Source organism: Neophocaena asiaeorientalis, unplaced genomic scaffold, assembly GCF_003031525.2.
Source record: "Neophocaena asiaeorientalis asiaeorientalis breed wild unplaced genomic scaffold, Neophocaena_asiaeorientalis_V1.1 scaffold229, whole genome shotgun sequence".
NCBI lineage: Eukaryota > Metazoa > Chordata > Mammalia > Artiodactyla > Phocoenidae > Neophocaena > Neophocaena asiaeorientalis.
The window spans coordinates 500,780-517,678 of record NW_020174096.1 but is presented as its reverse complement, the minus strand read 5'-3'; the positions used below and the strand labels follow the sequence as shown (position 1 = coordinate 517,678).

The 16,899-nt window shown below is 39.9% G+C and overlaps 1 protein-coding gene across 1 annotated transcript in view; it reads right to left on the bottom strand.

Moving 5' to 3' along the window:
- Nucleotides 1–11,196: 11,196 nt before the first annotated feature.
- The window catches only part of TTC23L (tetratricopeptide repeat domain 23 like), a 41,986-nt gene continuing 36,283 nt past the window's right edge, over nucleotides 11,197–16,899 (bottom strand). The window contains 1 exon segment of the mRNA XM_024754656.1: nucleotides 11,197–11,264. Within this exon segment, the coding sequence (XP_024610424.1) occupies nucleotides 11,241–11,264 (24 nt within the window). The 3' untranslated portion in view covers nucleotides 11,197–11,240.

Sequence of the window (16,899 nt, the reverse complement as noted above, 5' to 3'; positions counted from 1 at the left end):
AAATGTACTTTAGATATGTTCAAAGATTCAAATTCTCAATCTAATTCTCAAACATACAAACATTTTGTAATACTGCCCAACGATCAATCACAATTAGGATTTCAAATATTCTGACCTATTACCCTGGAAGCAAAAGGCATGTACTGCAGAAGAAGGGGGAAGGAAATGTGTTTTGCTAACATTCATTGAGTACATATTCTGCCAGGCACTGGCCTATGCATGTTATATATGTTATTTTATCGAAAACTCACAACAACTCTATGTCATATGCTATTATTTGCATTTTAGTGATGGAGAAACCAAGCCTCAGAGGTTAAGTGATTTTTCCAAGGTCATATACTTATTAAGTGCAGAGGCAGGTTTAAGATGACAGGGCTGACTCCAGTAATATATACTCTTTACCCATCACTCTTTTTTTTTTGCGATACGTGGGCCTCTCACTGTTGTGGCCTCTCCCGTTGCAGAGCACAGGCTCCGGATGCGCAGGCTCAGCGGCCATGGCTCACGGGCCCAGCTGCTCCGCGGCATGTGGGATCTTCCCGGACCGGGGCACGAACCCATGTCCCCTGCATCAGCGGGCGGACTCCCAACCACTGCGCCACCAGGGAAGCCCCTACCCATCACTCTTAATATAAAATAATAATAGCGTGATATATAGAAGCTTCTTATCAAAACATTCTATTATCTCCAGCATCTCAGAAAGATAATTCTTCTTATTTTATTCTTATGCCAACATTTATTGAGTACTTAAGACCTGTCAGGCCCTGATCTAAGTGCTGTATTATATATGATATTATTATTTCTCAGAAAACCCACTTTTTGAGGAAGGTACTGTTATTTCACTGATGAATAAAGGTGCTGAGAGAGGTTAAGTAAGCTCACCTAGGTCAGAGAGCCTGATTTAAAATCCAGACAGCCTGCCGTCAGAGAGTAAGCTACACTGTCCACGGAGAGCACGTTCTGGAGCTAGAGAGACCTGGGTTCACATCCCAGCTCTGCCTCCTCCGGGGTAATTCAACTTGAACATATCTGTCCTCAGTTCCCCCATATGTAAAACGAGGTTCTGGGGACTTGCCTGCTGATCAGGTGTCCCTATATACAGTCTCAAATTCCTCAAAAGTCAGAATCCCTATTATGTAGTGAAAGGCAGTGTATTTTTGAACTATGACAGACCTGGGTTCAAGTCTTACCACACTTACTGGCTAGATGACTTTAAACAAGATATTCAAACTTTCTGAGTCTCAGTTTCATCACCTGAACATGTAAGATAAAATACCTACCGAATAGGGTTATTTATGAATCAGAAATAATACATGTATGTTACAATATCAGGGGATTGGAAGAAGTTCTACCTTATAGTTATTATTAATACTGTTATGGTTACTGACTAAGAAAACATACTTTCATATACACCAGCAGGCAGAGGGCAAAGTTCCCCATATACCCTCCGACCATGGGCATCACTGAGAGAGGCTAGAGAACATTCTCTCCTGGGTAAGATCAAACAGGAGACAGTCTACTGTTGGGCCCCCTTTAGGTGTGGCTCTGACTGAGGTGGATGGGGACAGGATGGGCTGATGTATTCTCTGTGCTCATCTGGTCCCCCACCTGGCCAGCGTAGTGAGAAACTACTAACTGTGAGCCACCTCCAGTGAAGTGCAATCAGTCCTAACTCTCAACCCATAATGACACCCCTCTTTGTTAGAGGGCTCTAAGGGGAAAGCACATGGCCTTTAGAGTCACACTTGCTTGGGTCCAAACCTCCAAGACTTAAGTGAATTTAGGCATGTTCTTTTATAGAACATCAGGCCCCCTTCTGTCAAACGGGAGCTATCATGTAGGGTATTTGTAAAAATTAAATACTTTATGAATAGGATCTAGCTCATTTTAGGGATTTAGTATACACTCAACAAAAGAGAACAGCTCAGGATCAATATCATTCTGAGATGAACAAACAGCACTGATATGCCAAGGGTCAAGAAGGGGGCAGGTCTACACAAAACACTCTTCTTTGGCTGAAACGTTTTTTAAGAAGAATCTGAAGAGGCTCTTTTATTTTTAACTTTGGAGACAACTGTTTCCCCCCAAAAGTTGCCTTATGTTTAGGGACTTAGATTTTGTATGTTTAGCAAGAAAAATAAGTTTAACGTATTCACTTACTTTTTTTTCTGGCCGTGACCCCGGCTTGTGGGATCTTAGTTCCCCCACCAGGGATGGAACCCAGGCTCTCACCAGTGAAAGCATGGAGTCCTAACCATCGGACTGCCAGGGAATTCCTTCACTTGCTTTGTTATAAACCCAATTTGTATCTCTCACAAGCTGTTAGCTGCAACGGTCTTGTAGGACTTGGTTATAATGCTCAGCATTGAAAGAGACATAAATACTAAATAATATTGCAGCAGACCCCGGTAACATCGGGTTCTGAGAGACTACTAGAAATTGACTAGGTACCTCCAGTTTAGGATTTGGCCAGATCCATAGTACAGGCTGGCATTTTGCCTTACTAACAAGAATAACAGGTGAATCACCCCTAAACGAATGCATCTGGGTGAGGCCATGCTATCCATATATCCACATTGAAGACCTGGTTGATGATCAGGGTCAGAACTTACCTCTGCGTTAGGCTAAGGAGGTTTTTTGTGTCTCTGCTTTTACAGTGCTCATCTCCATATATGAGGATTTGAATCATCAGACACTGTAGGCGAGTTGAGAAGCCTAACAGTTTAAAGAGAATCAAATAACAAGCACCTTCATTATAAACCAAACTCAGGAGAGCACCAGTGGAACTGAGATGTCACAGGTTGACACTTCAGATGCCTGTACTACTCTTCCTCCTGGTTCCCTTCCAAGGAGGAAGGGGTCTGAATCAAAGGCGCTGTCCCCCTAGTGCTGCACCTGGATCATTCTACTTCACTGAAGCCCCCACTACCATATGAGGCTGTGGAAAACCAAAGTAACACGCCTGAAAATGGACAGCATGCCTACCTAAAACCCACAGTGGTTTCCACCAGGATTTTCCAAATAGCTGTAACCAAACGGGTAGATATAAATGAAATCAGTGTACGTGTCCCAAACTTGCACTGCACTCTCATGCTACATAACTTTACTCTTAGGAAGTTTTCCATTGTAAATTTTATTGCTGACCTCTCTATCCAATCAAGGTGGAATTATAGGCACCAGATTTGCCCTCCCACGTGAAACAACCAGAAAAGAAAAAGTAGACGATATATATTTGGAACGATCTTCATGACAATGAACATTAGGCAACAAAGGACAGTGTTCCCTGAGAGAGGGAAAGCAAGTGAAATAAACGCTATGATTGCCCCAGATTACTGCTTTGAGACCATCTCCAGGCTGTGATGCAGGGAAGTGGAGCTCAGCAGACACCCTGAATTGAGGATATGGAGCTGAGAGTCTCAGGAGACTCTCAGGGCAGAGTAACAGAGGAGAGACAGCTGCACAGAAAGAGAATATCTATATCTGCAGTGTGTCCCCTTCAAGTGCGGTTGGCCCGCAGTCTGGGAACCTGCAGATACAGAGGGCCGACTGTACTACAACATTTTATACTAGGGACTTGAGCACCTGCAGACTTTGGTGTTGGTGAGGGGGGCGGGTGGGAAGTCCTAGAACCAATCGGATACGGAGGGACACAACTGTGTTCAGCAGAGTACTGATTAACACAGAGGTGTAAAAACTGCCCGAGGCTTGAGAAAAGCATCTGAAGGTACTGGAGGGAACAGTGCCCTGTGTTCATACAGGGCCAGGTATAGTGGCCTCTTCACATCAGCCAAACTGGCAAGCCTCATTGTCGTGGAGCATTGGGTGGGCTACTCAGAGGTACTGAGGCGTTCGCTTCAGTAATGGGGGTCAATTAGCCCTTGACTAAATGCAGCCCTAGTCCCATCTGACAAATCTTAAAAGCAGGACCTAAAAGGACCAAAATGTAATTTAGCTGAATTCCACAACAAAGTAATTTAACTGATTTCCAGAACAAAGTTCAAGAATACTTACAGAAATACAAAAATATCCAACACTCAACAAGGTAAAATACACAATATCCGGCATCCAAAGATTCATGTTGAATCCCTACTCCAAATGGAGGATGGAGACATGACATCAAACATTCATTCATTGCTGGTAAAATCTAGATGGGGCTCTCTTTCATTGACTTTGTATGGAACATGGTAAGCCCTTACAATGTATATGCTGGGGTCTTTTTTCATTTCAGGAGAGTTATCTCCAATGATTTCTTTGATTACTGTTTCTATTCCAAGTATTATAGTTCCTCTTCAGAAATACATAGAATTCTTTGGCTGAATCTCTACTTTGTCCTCCACATCAGCTACTTTCTCATTATATACATTCTTCCTTGTCCTCTGCATTATAGGAAAGCTTTTCAAATTTGTCATATAAATCACTGATTCTTAAAACTCACAGGATATTACACCTCTAGAAGTATTAAAAATGCAGATTCTGGACACTAAGAACATCTGATTTGATGGTCTGAGGTGGGACTCAGGAGTCTGTTTTCTGTTTCATTTTTGTTTTGTTTTTTACTGACTCTTGCAAATCTAGATTGAGGAAATATTGTTCAACATCATTACAGCATGTTAAGATGCTCTTCCCTATTTTCAATGTGGATTTGAATTTTTAAAATTTCTTGTTTCCTTGAAATAAATTCCTTCTTTTGTTTTTTTTTGGCCATGCTGCATGGCTTGTGAGACCTCAGTTCCCTGACCAGGGATCAAACCCAGGCCCCAACAGTGAAAGCATGGAGTCCTTACCATGGGACCACAAGGGAATTCCCTGTTTCCCTGAAATTCCTTCTTAATTCAGCCTTAGCATTTTAATCTCATCTCATCTTTTGTCCTCAAACTGTCATCCTTTCATTTTTAAGTTTTCTCTCCTTACAGGTTTATAATCCCATTACATAGCTGCCATCCATGTGTTTATGCTTCCCTTGAAGAAGCTATTCTGATCCTTATAACTTATTTTCGTAAGGTTTTCTTTTTCTCTGAATCTTCAAAATGAAGTCCCCTTGCTTCTGTTATTTACTACTTTCATACTTATTACATTAAGTTAACCTGAAATGAGATAAAATATCTCCACACCTGCCGATATATGTATGTGTGTAATTTTATTTATTTATTTATTTTTGGCCACACTGTACAGCTTGCAGGATCATAGTTCCCTAACCAGGGACTGAACCTGGGGCCCCTGGAGTGAAATCGCAGAGTCCTAACCACTGGACCACCAGGGAATTCCCATGTGTAGATTGCTTTTGACTCTGCCCTCTTGAGATCTTTACCAACTTTTCCTCTGAAATTGAACTAATTTGGGTTTTATGTAGAGACATCACTACTGATCTCACCTAGTCTTTAGCTTGGGCTGTTAGTATACTGACTGGCTGAACAACGATTAGGCACACCTCTTGCCACATCCTACTACTAGGCAATGAACTTCTAGGGTTGTGTGAGCTCCCTGGAAAGGGAATCAGTGCTCAGGTACTGATGGCTAGACAAGGTGTTCCTTATTCCAACACAACCTTTGGTGCTTTCACAAGATTCTGCTACTGCCATACCAAGTTTCCAGGATTAGGGTATTACTCTTCTAAAACTCTGGTCCAGGCACAGACACAACAAAAGTTTCTGTAGTCATATTCTCCCTCAGCACATCTAAGAATGTGAAGAATTTTCAAAAGAGAACACTTTACTTAAAAAAAAAAGAAAGAAAAAGAGAAGGAAGAAAAAAAAGGAAGGAAAGAGAGAGGGAAGGGAAGGGAAAATACACACACACACACACACACACACACACACACACACACATCTCCCCTCACATTTTGCTTACAGGCCTGGGAGCAAATGTAAAACACCAGCCAGTATTCACCTTCCTTAGCAGCTGAATTGCCTTTCTGAGCTCTCCTTTGGCAAAGCAGATCCTGCCCATGTTATAAAAAGTTTCAGCCACTTTTTTACTACAGTCACCATAGCTAATGACCTGAGACTTCAATAAAGCCTTTAGCAGTCTGTAAGCCTCCTAGGGGATAAAAAAAATATGTACATATTTTTAATTCACCTGGTAATTCTGAAGGAGCATGCTGGCTGTATTCCATGAGCTTTTCAAACCTTCAGAAAAACTGAAAGAATAGTAGAATGAATACACATAATATTTTAATCTAGACTCACCAATTGGCTATCACTTTGCCACATTTGCTTTCTCTTTAAAAAATTATATATATATGTAATAGATAACATTTTTATATACATATATAAATACATACACATATATACTTTTGTTGAAAATAAGTTGTACTTAGGATACTTTACCCCTAAATACTTAAGCATGTATATTCTTAGAACATTTTCCTACATAACTACATTACATTATTACTCTCAAAATTTTTTACATTGATATAATATTAATATATGCTCTGTATTCAAATTTCCCAATTGTCCAATAATGTTCTTTATAACTTTAAAAATCTAATATCCAATGAAGAATCACATATTGCATTTAGTTTTCACAATCCTTTAGTCTTCTTTAATCTGTAGTAGTTCTGCCCTTTCATAATACTGGCTTTTTTTTTTTTTTAAGTCCAGGCCAGTTGTCTTTCAGCTCAACTCTCACTCTTAACTACTTACTATACAGCATATGATTTAAAGAAAAATTAAGTGTACATTGGAAGTTGTTTACAGAACAACAATACTTGTACTCATTGGATTTCCCAATGTGCTTTCTTTAGAGGGAGTGAAGAGGTATAGTTATTGCTGGCACCCTCGAGAATGGCACATCACCCTCTGCCTGTGTTAACTATGTTGACATTTATAAATAGAACATTTCTTTGGAACTGGGTTGAATATGTAATCAATATCCTCATATGTGGCATGTCAGAACAAACATAAAAAGGATGTCAGTTGTTGCTTTCCAGGAAACACTGACAATAATTTAGGAGTCTCAAGGCTCTATATTATCTTTGCATTTTTCAGAATAGGAAAACATGCATATAAGTAGATTTTCCTATTTTTTCAGTGTACAAGTCTTTCACCTCCTGGGTTAAGTTTATTCCTAAGTATTTTATTCTTTTTGATACTTTTGTAGATGGGAGTGTTTTCTTAATTTCTTTTTCAGATTGTTCATTGTTGGTGTATAGAAACGCAGCAGACTTTTGTATGTTGATTTTGTATCCTGAAATTTTTTTATATCCTGCAATTTGTTTATTAGTTCTAACACTTCGTTTGTGTGTGTGTGTGTGTGTGTGTGTGTGTGTGTGTGTGTGTGTGAAATCTTTAGGGTTTTCTACATATAAGAATATAAGATCATATAATCCGCAAATAGAAATAATTCACTTTTTTCTTTCCAATTTGGATGACTTTTATTTCTTTTGCTGACCTAATTGCTCTGGCTAGTACTTCCAGGACTATATTGAATAGAAGTGGGCAAGAGTAGGCATTCTTGTCCTGTTATTGATCTTAGAAAAAAATGCTTTCAATTTTTCATCACTGAGTATGATGTTACCTGTGAGCTTTTCATATATGACCTTTGTTATTCCTAGTTTGTTGAACGCTTTTATCATAAAAAGATGTTGAATTTTGTCAAATATTTTTTCTGTATTCTTGCAATGATCATGTGATTTTTATCCTTCATTCTGATAATGTAGTGTATCACATTGATTGTATTTCATGCGTTGAACCATTCTTGCATCCTAGGGATAAATTCCACTTGGTCATGGTGTGTGGTCATTATAATATGCTGGTGAATTCAGTTTGCTAGTATTTTGTTGAAATGTTTGCATCTACAATCATCAAGGATATTGTTCTGTAGTTTTCTTTTCTTGTAGTCTTTTCCTAGCTTTGGTATCGAGGTAATGCTGGCCTCATGAAATGAGTTTGGAAGCACTCCTTCCTCTTCAATTTTTTGGGAAGAGTTTGAGGAGGATTTGAGTTAATTTTTCTTTAAATGTTTCATAGAATTCACCAGTGAAGCCATTTGATCTTGGGCTTTTCTTGTTGGCACATTTGAACTCCTTACTAGTTAAAGTTCTATTCAGATTTTCTATTTCTTCATGGTTCAGTCTTAGCAGGTTGTAGGTTTCTAGGAATTTACCCATTTCTTCTAGGTTATCCAAGTTGTTGGAATGTAATGATTCATAGTAGTCTCTTATAATCCTTTTAATTTCTGTGGCATCAGTTGTAATGTTTCTTCTTTCATTTCTGATTTTATTTATTTGAGTCTTCTCCCTGTTGCTCTTATTTAATCTAGCTATTCATTGGGCTTGATTCCAGTAGCTCAGGCTCCTGGTGCTCACAAAGTGTGCTCCTCTGGGTAGAGCAGGCTGGCTCTTCAGTTGAACCTGTGTACCTTTCTCTTTGGCTTCCTTCTTTTTCTGATCTTTCATGCATTTCAGGAATTTATCTCGGCCCTTAGAGTGCTTAATATGCTCAATATGTACATTACTCCTCTTGGCAAGAGGATTACCCTTAACTTGTTTGTTTATAACAATGCCAACGGCAAGCTGGGTAACACTGTAGACCCTTCCAGTTTTGCCACGGTAACATTTCTGGGCATTCCTTTTTGAACAATGCCCATTCCCTTACTGTATACAAGATCACCTTTCCTGTAGATCCCCAAGGATGTGGCCAAAGAAATAACTCCATGTTTTCTAAAAGGCCTTGAGAACATATAGTGGATGCCTCTCCTCTTTCCCTTTGTGTTCACCGTTTTAAGGAATTACTGGAAGATGGCAGTTCTGGCCAATGGATCCTGTTTATTTTTTATCAGTGGCAGATTAAATCTCTGTTTGAAAAAAAAATGTTATATTTCATGGGAACACAATTCCCAAATCATCTGAGTTTCTGTTATAGTCCTCTAGAACAGGCTGAGAATCTCATCTCAGGCTTGAGGTTGGGAGAAAAAGCTCCTTTTAAAATGGAATTATCCCACAGGAAATGTGTTATAAAATTCAGCAAAGTAACTCAATAGTTATTGAGCACCTACTATGTGCCAGTTACTGTTTCAGGCACTAGGGACATTGTAGTGAACAAAACAGACAAAACCCTTGTCCTCATGGAGCGTGTTTCTTAGTAGTAAAGGTGACCTGTCCACAGTCCTGCTTGTGGTTTAGATTCAGAGCCACCTGGCACTCAAGACACTTCTGCATCTCTGTCTAGGAGCTTGGTACACTCGGTTAGAAGCAGACAGCTGTCAGGCATTGGTACTGGTGTCTTATCACAGAGTCAAGATGTTCACTGTATCAGAACATAACAAGGATAAGCTATGAGATTCTGGCCAAGTACTTTCTTGGAAACTAAATAAAAATATTAGGTCAATCTGTGGCTTTACATTAATCTTTGGAACCAACAGAAAATATTGCAGCCACTGTAAAAAAAAAAAAAAAAAGTCACAAACCACCACAAGGTTTTTTGCCTCTACAAGTGGCAATTAAAATAGAACTAAAGAAAATGTCTTCATTTACAAAAATGTTCAAATGTCGGGCTTCCCTGGTGGTGCAGTGGTTGAGAATCCGCCTGCCGATGCAGGGGACACGGGTTTGTGCCCCGGTCTGGGAAGATCCCACATGCCGTGGAGCGGCTGGGCCCGTGAGCCATGGCCGCTGAGCCTGTGCGTCCGGAGCCTGTGCTCCGCAACGGGAGAGGCCACAACAGTGAGAGGCCCGCGTACCGCAAAAAAAAAAAAAAGTTCAAATGTGGAATAAAAAAAGCTTTTTCTTCATTCCTTGAAAAAAATTCTTACTTATTAAGTGTCTAGAAACTTACTCTTAAACTGGTTTTCACATGGCCAACAAAACCAGGTCAGATCCACACCTGTTTCTCACATGCCTGAGGAAGAATAAAGTTGGCTTGGTCAGGTCAAAGTCACGCGGGATCTCATGACGAATAAAGGTCTTCACTGCCTTCATGCTGAACTCAGTACATAAAGTTTTTGAGTTTTTGAGTAACAGTTTAGACTCATGGGACTTCTAAGTAAAAGGTCAGCAATCAAAAGCATTTTCTCTGTTTTTTTAATGTGAAAACAAAAGTTTGATTAATAAAGAATTCAAGACCGGAAACTGAGAAGGAAATAATATATCAAGAGAAAAATGAATTGGTACAGCCACTATGGAGAACAGTATGGAAGTTCCTTAAAAAACTACAAATAGAACTACCATATAACCCAGCAATCCCACTACTGGGCATATACCCTGAGAAAACCATAATTCAAAAAGAGTCATGTACCAAAATGTTCATTGCAGCTCTATTTACAATAGCCCCGAGATGGAAACAACCTAAGTGTCCATCATCAGATGAATGGATAAAGAAGATGTGGCACATATATACAATGGAATATTACTCAGCCATAAAAAGAAACGAAATTGAAGCTATTTGTAATGAGGTGGATAGACCTAGAGTCTGTCATACAGAGTGAAGTAAGTCAGAAAGAGAAAGACAAATACTGTATGCTAACACATATATATATGGAATTTAAGAAAAAAAATGTCATGAAGAACCTAGGGGTAAGACAGGAATAAAGACACAGACCTACTAGAGAATGGACTTGAGGATATGGGGAGGGGGAAGGGTAAGCAGTGACAAAGCGAGAGAGAGGCATGGACATATATACACTGCCAAACGTAAGGTAGATAGCTAGTGGGAAGCAGCCGCATAGCACAGGGAGATCTGCTCGGTGCTTTGTGACCGCCTGGAGGGGTGGGATAGGGAGGGTGGGAGGGAGGGAGACGCAAGAGGGAAGAGATATGGGAACATATGTATACGTATAACTGATTCACTTTGTTATAAAGCAGAAACTAACACACCATTGTAAAGCAATTATACTCCAATAAAGATGTAAAGATAAAAACTATCAGCTATATCCAAAGATAAAAGCCAATTTTGACTTAAAATATTAAATTTGCAGGACCAGAGATTATATGTGTCCAAGATTTGAAGGACCTCATGTTTCAAAATACAAGAAAAATACTTCTTTTTCTTTACTAATATTGCAAGCTGCACCAGCCCTATTTTTATTGCTGGCTTTACCTGAGCCTTCTCTGAGCTCCAGTTTCTGAATAATGAGATGAAAAAGGCTGTCCCAATCTAATAAACAATCTAGCCATTACATTTATTAGTTGATAACATTTACCTGTTTTTCCCCATTCTGAACAAGCCATTTGCAAAATTCTTCAATGGTCGTCAGTGTTTCGTAATCCTCTGGGCCCAATGTTGTTTGATATGCAGTGATGCTTTTTATAAAATATATCTCCACAGCATCTGCAAAAAAGGGAAACAATTACTTAAGGCAATATGCTAGCCTTTACAGGTGTCTAATTTCAGCTTCAGCTAAATTCTTTAGACAATTGCATGCTTAAAGCCCATGCCTGTCCTCTTTCCAGCACTCATAAAAGCCTCAAAAAGTCTGAGATACAACTTGATGGTATATCAGATGATATTCTGATTTTATTCTCTTGATGAAATGCATGGATTTTCTGTAGGAAAAGAAAGCTTATGTCTGAACAGTCTTATCCTGAGACCTAAGATAACCATCATATTAAACTCCCAAGTGCAACGCCAGACTATGTTTTTAGCTAAATTAAAATCTGATGGAGATTACTGCTTACTGGGGTTTCTGTTCAGTGTATATGTGTGTGGAGAGAGAGGGTGAGTTTTGATTTTCAAAGAACTTTAAATATACAGTTTTTATTGTTTAAAAATTTACTTCTAATGTTGTCTTTTATTCCAAACATAATAGATGTTTATGTAATCAATCTAGAAAATGCAGAGAAGCAAAAAGAAAATGAACATTATCCCCATACACATCACTCAGGAACAGGCACTAACATTTTTTTTTTAACCACTGTATTAATGTAGAATTTGTATACCACACATTCACGCATTGTAATTATACAGTCTGATAAGGTTTTATATAGTTACATAATCATGATACATGATGTGATCACACAATATATAGTCTTTTCAGGCTGGATTCTTTCATGTAGCGTACTGTTTTTGAGGTTCATCCACGTTGTTGCATGAATTAGTTTTACTCCTTTTTATTGATGAGTAGTTTTCTATCATATGGATATATCACATTTTATTTATACATTCACAAGTTGGTGAATATTTGTGTATGTGTATACAGTCTACTATGTTTATCCGCATACTTATTAGTTCCAATTCCATTCCTTTCTGTGGATTTGAGTTACCATCTGCTGTCATTTTCTTTCAGCCTAATGGCTTCCTTTAGTATTTCTTTCAGGGCAAGACTGCTACCAACAAATCCTGTTTTTGTTAATCAGGAAATATCTTTATCTCACCTTCATCTCTGAAGGATAGTTCTGCTGGATGTACAATTCTTGGTTGAATTCTATTGCCGTATTTTGAACATATTATTCCACTGCCTTCTAGCCTTCATTTATCTGATGAAAAATCAACCATTAATCCTATTGTTGTTCCCCTGTACAGAGTTGTTTTTCCACTGCTGCTTTTAAGATTTTCTCTTTGCCATTCAGCAATTTGACTTTGTGTCTAATTATGGTTTTCTTTGTGCTTACCTTACTTGGCACTGAGACTTCTGAATCTGTGGATAACATTTTTATCAAATTTGGGAACTCTGGGGCCATTATTTCTTTAGATGCTTCTCTGCCTCGTTCTTTCTCCTCTCCTATTGCAGCTCTCATTACGTGAGTGTTGTTGGTACATCTGCTATTGTCCCGCAGATCTCTTATGCTCTGTTCGTTTCTCTCCTATCTCTGTTCTTTGGATTGGATCATCTCTAGTGACCTACTTTTGAGCTATCTCTATCTTTTCTGCCATCTCAAATCTGATGTGATCATTAACACATTTTTCATTCAGTTACTATATTTTAAAATTCTAGAATTTCCATTTTAGCTGATTTTTAAAAGTAGTTTATATTTCTCTATTGAGATTTCCTAGTTACTAAGTGATTTTCATAATATTTTCTTTTAATTCTTTGAACAGTTTCCTTTAATTCTTTGAACATATTTATGATAGCTGCTTTGAAGCTTTTGCTAAATCCAACATCCAGCCCACTTACAGTCAACCTCTTTTTCTTTTTCTTTTCTTTTCTTTATTTTTATTTCTTTATTTTTTTTGGCTGTGCTGCTAGGCTTGCAGGATCTTAGTTCCCTGACCAGGGATTGAACCCAGGCCCTCAGCAGTGAAAGCACGGGTCCTAACCACTGGACCGCCACCAGGGAATTCCCTAGAGTCAATTTTTCTGAGTCACAGGTTCCTGCCTCCTTGTATTGTCCCTTTTTTGCTGACAACTGTACATTTTAGATAATATATAGGAGCAATCAGAGATTCTGATACATCTTTAAGGGATTTTGTTTTGTTTTGTTTTTAAACTACAGAATCTGTCTCCCCCATGGAGCTTGGAGGCTAATGTCTTTGCTCTGGTGTTATTTTTGTGTGCGTTTGTTTTTGGGTTTTTTTTTTTTTTTTTTTTGATTAATAGACTTTTTAGAGCAGTTTTACATTCACAGCAAAATTGAGTGGAAAATACAGAGATTTCCAATATAACTCTGCCCCCAAATATGGTTAATTTTGTGTGTCAACCTGACTGCGCTAAGGGATCCCAGATAGGCTGGTAAAGAATAATTTCTGGTGTGTCTGTGAAGATATTTCTGGAAGATATTAGCATTTAAATTAGTATACTGAGTAAAGAAGATCTATCCTTACTAACATAGGCAGGAATTATCCAATCCATTAAGGGTCTGAATAGAATCAAAAAAGGGCAAAGGAAAAGCGATTTGTCTCTTTCTTTTCTTGAGCTGAGAAATCCATCTACTCCTGCCCTTTGGGCCTTTGTGCGCCAAGACTTACATCAGTGGCCCCCACGTCCCCCAGTTCTCAGGCCTTTGGCCTCAGACTGAGATTTACACCATCAGCTCCTCTGGTTCTCAGGCCTTCAGACTCAGACTAAATTATACCACCAGCATTCCTGGTTCTTCAGCTTGCAGACGGCAGATTGTGGTACTTCTCATTCTCCATAACCACGTATGAGCCAATTTCTATAATGAAGCTCCTCTTTTATTATTATTTTTTTAATTATTGGGGTTTTTTTTGTGGTACGTGGGCCTCTCACTGTTGTGTCCTCTCCCGTTGCAGAGCACGGGCTCCGGACGCGCAGGCTCAGCGGCCATGGCTCACGGGCCCAGCCGCTCCGCGGCATGTGGGATCTTCCCGGACCGGGGCACGAACCCGTGTCCCCTGCATCGGCAGGCGGACTCTCAACCACTGCGCCACCAGGGAAGCCCAAAGCTCCTCTTTTATATATCTCTCTATATATACTGTTGGTTATGTTTCTCTGGAGAACTCTAACACAGATTTTGGTACCAGGAGTGGGCTCAACAACCTGCACTCCCACTCACCAAGGCCAGCCTGGTTATGGCCACTGTTGAGTGTCCAATCTGCCAGCACAGAGACCAACAATGAGCTCCTAGTATGGCACCATTCCCCAGGTGATCAGCTATCTACCTAGTAGCAGGTTGGTTACATTGGACTACTTCCATCATGGAAGGGGCAGTGTTTTGTCCTTACTGGAACAGATATCTACGCTGTATGCAGATTTGTATTTCCTGCATGCAACGCTTCTGCCAAAACCACCATCTGTGGACTTATAGGATACCTTATTCACCATCATGGTATTCCACACAATACTGCTTCAGACAAAGGAGCTCACTTCACAGCAAAGTGTGGCAGTGGGCCCAGGCTCATGGAATTCACCACTTTAGGATGGTTACCCACCATCCTAAAGTAGCTGTCTTCATGGAACAGTGGAATGCCTTTTGAAGACTCAGTTACAGTGTCAGCTAGGTGGCAATACTTTGCAAGGCTGGGTCAAGCTTCTCCAGAACGCTGTATATTCTCTGAATCAGCATCCAGTATATGGTACTGTTTCTCCAGTAGCCAGGATTCACAGGTCTAGGGATCAAGGGGTGGAACTATGAGTAGCGCCATTACCCGTAGTGACCCACTAGCAAAATTCTTCTTCCTGTTCACATAACTTTATGCTCTGCTGGCCTAGAGGTCTTAGTTCCAGAGGGAGGAGTGCTTCCACCAGGAGATACAACAATGATTCCATTGAACTGGAAGTTAAGACTGCTACCTGGCCATTTGGGGTTCCTCATGCCTTTGAGTCAACAGACAAGGAAAGGAGTTACTATGCTGACTGGGGTGATTGATCCTGACCACTAAGAAGAACTGGAGTAGTATTCCACAATGGAGGTAAGGAAGAGTATGTCTGGAATACAGGAGATCCCTTAGGGCTTCTCTTAGTATTACTATGTCCTGTGATTAAGGTCAATGGAAAACGACAACACCCCAATCCAGGCCAGATTAGTTCAGGAATGAAGGTTTGGACCACCCCACCATGTAAAGAACCATTACCAGCTGAGGTGCTAATACAACAAGAGGAAAATAGAATGGGTAGCAGAAAAGGGTAGTTATAAATACCAGCTAAGACCACATAACCAGTTACAGAAATGAGGACTATAATTGTAATGAGCATTTCCTCCTTATTTTTTTAAAATATTTTATTTATTTGGCTGAATGGGGTCTTTAGTTGTGGCATGCGGGATCTTTCACTGTGGTGTGTCAGCTCTTCATTGCAGCACATGGTCTTCTCTCTATCTGTGGCGTGTGGGCTCTAGAGTGCGCGGGCTTAGTTGCTCTGCAGCATGTGGGATCTCAGTTCCCTGATTAGGGCTCAAACCCGTGTCCCCTGCATTGGAAGGTGGAATTTTAACCACTGGACCACGAGGGAAGTCCCTCTCCTTATTTTATAAATATGTTTGTGTGTGTGTGTGTATATATATTAAGCAAATATCTTTGCTTTCTTTGCTATTTTATTTCATCATATTACATAAGATGTATTAACTTTATATCAGCATTTAAGGATCATTAATTTTACAGCATAGCTTTCAGGTTATGGGATACCAGAAGATGAGTAAACATCCTTGAAGGTCTTTACCTCCTCTTCTGGGAGAAGGGATTTGTGTGTTTTCAGTTGTACCCAGGATAGTTGTATCATGTCAGGTGGAATTATGACCTTGTTATTGTCTTTATTTGGAGATTATGTTTAAGGAGACGCATATAGGTATCAAGTTGACAAGGAGTGTATTTGTGATGGTTACTTTTGTGTCAACTTGACTGGGCTAACAGATGCCCAAACAGCTGGTAAAACATTATTTCTGAGTGTGTCTGTAAGGGTGTCTCCCGGAGACATTAGCATCTGAATCAGTAGACTGAGTGAAGAAGATCCACCCTCACCAATATGGGTTGACAACACCCAATCCATTGAGGGCCTAGACAGAACAACAACAACCCCAAAAAAGGCAGAGGAAGGGTGAATTCTCTCTCTGTTTTCTTGAGCTGGGAAATCCATCTCCTGCCCTGGGATCACACATAGTTGTTTTAAGTTCCCAGTCTGGTAATTCCAGCATCCCTGCCATATCTGAGTATGGCTCTGATGCTTGCCCTGTCTCTTCAAATTGTGGTCTTTGCCTTTTAGTATGCCCTGTAGTTTTTTCTTGGTAGCTGGGCATGATGTATTGGGTAAAAGGAACTGCTCTAAATAGGTCTCTAGTAATGTGGTAGTAAGGTGCTGGGGGAAGGGCAACGTTGTATAATCCTATGATGAGGTCTCAGTCTTTTGGTGGGCCTACACCTCTGCACTGTGAACACAGGTGCTCTTCAGTCGCCCTCTTCCTCAGGTGGGGCAAGATGGAGGAGGCTGGAGCTGGATATTTCCATTTTCTCAGGCTGGTTAGGCTCTGAAAAAAACCCGTTCGGGTCTGGTAAAAAAGAGTTTCTCCTGAGGATAGGCCTTGTTAAGCAGAATGTTCTGGTATATTTTTAAATGGTGACTTTCCCCCTCTCCCTG